General features: G+C 57.2%; 1 protein-coding gene across 1 annotated transcript; it reads right to left on the bottom strand.

The window, feature by feature from the left end:
* Positions 1–749: 749 nt before the first annotated feature.
* On the bottom strand, positions 750–4,083 carry LOC123066580 (probable beta-D-xylosidase 7). The gene is made up of 6 exons (XM_044489632.1): positions 3,632–4,083; positions 2,989–3,288; positions 2,744–2,913; positions 2,537–2,634; positions 1,666–2,436; positions 750–1,564 (listed from the first exon to the last, which is right to left on the bottom strand). The coding sequence occupies exons 1-6, from the start codon at positions 4,019–4,021 to the stop codon at positions 972–974; spliced, it is 2,322 nt and encodes a 773-aa protein (XP_044345567.1). The 5' UTR covers positions 4,022–4,083; the 3' UTR covers positions 750–971.
* Positions 4,084–4,400: the final 317 nt, after the last annotated feature.

The following is a 4,400-nucleotide window of genomic DNA, read 5'->3' as shown; positions in this document are numbered from 1 at the left end:
GGGGTACATAAGTTATCAGCCTGCGATGTGTGAGTTATCATACTATTCACATAAAAGTTACCAGGGGAATATTTCATCACCCCCCCGCCAAAGTTATCAGGACCGGGGCACATAAGTTATCAGATCTACGATGTGTGAGTTACCATGCTATTCACACAATAGTTAACGGGTGATATATTTCGTCAACCCCCCTCACCCCATGTCAAAATTATCAGGACCGGGATACATAAGTTATCAGGTGTGTGATGTGTGAATACCATGCTATTCACAAAAAATTACCGGCATAAACCCCCACCCCCACCCCCCGTGTGACAAAATTACCACGGTGTGATCAAGTTGAGATGAGTTGGTAAAAATCTTCATGGAACTAGATATCATGATGATTGTATGTGAGTTATCAGAGAAATTCAAGAAAAGAACTAGAACAACTTCCATTTTTTTGCTTATATAGTAGTAAAAGGTTCAAATACCTTGTTGCTTTCTTTCAAACAACAACTAATAGTTGGTGAGATGGTGAGGGTGATGGGTATAAACTTTGGAGGTGCTGGGTTCGATTCCCACACCAAGCACGCACCTATATTTTTCGGGATTGGATTACAACCAGTCGGGAAAGTCCCAGTCACGATTGAAAACTCAACTAATCATGCGGGATTACAGCGATTAAGTCGGGAAAGTGCAACGCGATCATCAGCGCCGTTTGATCGAGAATGGACGAGATCCACATCGTGCAGATCTGTTGCAAATTTACAGTCGGCAGAAATTTAGCTTTGTTGATTTGTTAATATTACCCGTACACAGTGTGGGAAAAAAAGGATGATCTCGCTTTTAATTTACCACTCTGTCGTTCACATAAGTTAGGTGATTACACTTATGGATATACTGTAGTACTACGTATGATCGAAATCCTTTTCTGTGCTGAAGCAGCAGCAGCGGCCAGCAAGTTTATCGTGTTGGATCCAACCCCGGCCGGCTCAGGCCATGAAGCTCAACTCGAACTCGTCGTCGCCCACCTTGAGGAAGTGCGACCCCTGGTCGATCACCTTGCGGCCGTCCTCCGCGGCCCTGCTCAAGTGCTTGCAGGGGCTCACCTCGAACTCCACGTGCGCGGCCTCGTCCGCCTTGAGGTGCACGCTCTGGAACCCGATGAGCTGGCTCGCGGGCCGCCCGTCCGTCGCGTTCGGCCACCGGAGGAACAGCAGCACCGGGTGCCTCCCGTCCATGGGCCCGTGGTTCTGCACCCTCACCACCGCCGGGAACCGGAGCCTGTCGCACGCCTCCGCGCCCATCTCCTCCACGTCGTAGCTCACCGTGCCCGCCGCCGACGCCGTCGCCTTGAGGCCCTCGATGCCGCTTCTCGTGGACGGCGGCCTCGTGCCCTTGGACGCGAACCGGTGGGAGTAGTTGGAGTAGCTCAGGCCGTAGCCGAAGTTGTACACGGTCTTGCCCTTGTAGAACCTGTAGGTGCGTCCCGGGTAGCCCGTGGACGGGTCGGCGCGCATCCGCATGTCCGTCATCGGCACCGCCGTGAACTCCTTGGGGTACCATGTCACCGGCAGCCTCCCACCTGATGATCCGTCATGTCAGTCCAGCAGTCAGCACAGTACAGCCTAGCTAGGAAAGCGCGCGGCCAAGAATTGCTCAGAGCGGAGTGAAACAAAATCTCACCGGGGTTGTGGTCGCCGAAGAGGACCTGGGCAATGGCGATGCCACCGGCCTGGCCAGGGTAACCAGCCCAGACAATGGCGCCGATCTTAGGATTGTTCTTGGCGAACGTCACGTCCACCGGTCCACCGCAAAGCAGCACCAAGATCACCGGCTTCTTCGCCGCGTCGGCAACCTTGTTGACAAGGCTCTCCTGCATCCCGGGGAGCCCCAGGTCCAGCCTATCCACCTCCTCCTTCTCCTGGTCCTGATCCAGCCCCATGAACAGCACGACGTAGTCCGCCGAGCCGGCCGCGCGCACCGCCTCCCCGATGTCGGACACGTTGCAGACGGCGGCGTTGCATCCCTGGACGAACCGGGCGTCCTTGACGTACCCCTGCAGCGCCTGGAACGGCGTGACGGAGATGCACGGCGGGCCGAAGTAGTTGCCGAGCAGCAGCGACGCGTTGTTGCCGTTGGGCCCGATGACGGCGATGGAGGAGGAGGAGAGCCTGGACTTGGAGAGGGGCAGCGCGGCGGCGTGGTTCTTGAGCAGGACGATGCCGTCCTGCGCCGCCTGCAGGGCCAGGTCCTGGTGCTCCTTGCTGCACACCTGGCCGGCGCCGATGTTGCCGTACCGGTTGTACTTGGGGTTGCCGTTGAAGAGGCCCAGCCGCATCCGGATGGCGAAGAGGTTGCGGAGGGCCCTGTCGATGTCCTCCCCCGTGATCTTGCCCTGCCGGTACGCCGACACGCCGTGCGTCTGGATGTAGCCGCCGCAGTTCACGTCCATACCTGCCCATATATAGGAATGACTCATCCATCTTAACTGAGAGACTGTAGCAGGTCATGTGACATGTATCTAGCAATCGTGATTTCAAGTGAAAACTCGTACCGGCCTTGAGGACATCTGCCACCGCATCCTCTGGCGCCTTGGCATACCCCTGGACGTCGTGGATGATGGCCACGGCGTCGCAGTCCGACGTGATGTATCTGCTCAACGGAAATGAAACTTGCAAGCGTCAGTCCGTGAGCACCTGCTTGATTTTGCCTCTGTCGTGACACTTGTTTTGCTGAAGAAGAAAATGTTGCTACTGATTACCCGTTGAATCTCCAGTCGCCTCTGGCGGTCTTGGAGAGGAGGTTGTGGTCGGCGCAGGTGGGCACGCCATTGACGCGGTTGTAGGAGCACATGATGCCGCTGGCGCCGCCGTCCTCCACGCAGCTCTTGAACGGCGGGTTGTACGTGTCCGCCAGGTCCTGCTCCGTCACCTGCCCAACAAGACGACAGTTTTTGGCATCGCATCGCATGCACGGTTGTCAATTCCGACCTCCAAAAATGAGAACCTTTGCGTCGAAGGCGAAGCGGGTGACGCCCTTCCAGTTGTCGAGGTCGTAGGCGGTGAAGTGCTTGCAGCAGGCGGAGGCCTCCAGGTCGGAGGAGTTGATGGCGCCGGACATGCCGTGGCCCTGCACGCCGCGGACGAACACGGCGGCGTACTTGCCCGTCATGGCCGGGTCCTCGCCGGGGGTCTCCTGGCCCCGGCCCCACCGCGGGTCCCGGAACACGTTGATGTTGGGCGCCCACAAGGTCAGCCCCTCCGCCTGCCCGTTGTTGTACACGCCCCGCGCCTCCCTGCCGATCACCTGACAAGTGACAAGACCCGTCAAGTTCACTTCAGTTCAAAAGCAGCATGCATGCACCTACCACGTTCGTGCTACAACTTGTACGTGGGTGTTCAAAAGATGAAACCCGGTTGGTGATGGTTTACCGGCCGATTTGCGGACTAGTCGGGTGAACCTAAATTAGGCCTAGCTAGCTAAAAGCACGATGCCTTGTGTGCCCAAGAAACCACGCTCCTGGAGTCCTGGTCTAGTGCTCTTAATTTCATCATCGGCATCCTTGTCGAATCGTGTGAATAAACGGCACGCAATCTCAAAAGCAGAGTGATCGACGAGGTAATAGACGGCGGTGCTCGTGTGTACGTACCTGGCCGATGCGGTACCAGAGGTGTGGGTTGAAGGACGCGGCGGTGAGGATGACCTGCGGGAAGCTGGTGGCGGCGCGGAGCGGGCCGTCCAGGTGCATGCCCTTGCTCCACGCCACGCCGTGCAGCGCCTCCGACCACCACTTGTACGCCGGAACGCCCAGCCGGGCCACCGCCGGCGACTCGTCGCCCAGCTGCGAGATCTTCTCCTCCAGCGACAGCTTCGACACCAGGTCCGCCGCCCGCCGCTCCATTGGCAGCTTCCGGTCGCAGTACGGCGCGCCCGACGCCGCGCCGCAGGAGAAGGGCGGGCCGGCGGCCGCGGCCGCGTGCAGATGGAGGAAGGCGAGCAGCAGCGCGGCCGCCTGGACGGCGTGCGTGCGGCGTCCCATGGCTCGAAGTGTGCGTGTGTGTCAGTTGCGCGCGAGCGAGGCGGGCTGGCTGGCTTGGCTATGGCGAGGGGCGAGGGGCGAGGGGCACTATATATGAAGCACAGGGCGCGGCGCGGCGCGACACAGGGGGGCATGGGCTCGTACGACATGAGCCAATTGTTCAGTTCTTTTTTTTAGGGACCAATTGTTCAGTTCTCATAAAAAAGATAAAAATTGAGCCCTTTTATAACATGCTCATAAAAACTTCGATCCGGTCGCTAGTATAATGTCGTTAAACACACACAAAATTATGATGTGTATGCTTACACTTCGATGGAAAAGGAAATAAATTATAATGTCATTAGACACACAAAAAATTATGTGACTGCTAATTAATTAC

Source organism: Triticum aestivum, chromosome 3B (genome assembly GCF_018294505.1).
Source record: "Triticum aestivum cultivar Chinese Spring chromosome 3B, IWGSC CS RefSeq v2.1, whole genome shotgun sequence".
Lineage (NCBI taxonomy): Eukaryota > Viridiplantae > Streptophyta > Magnoliopsida > Poales > Poaceae > Triticum > Triticum aestivum.
This window is presented reverse-complemented; position numbering and strand designations above follow the sequence as displayed.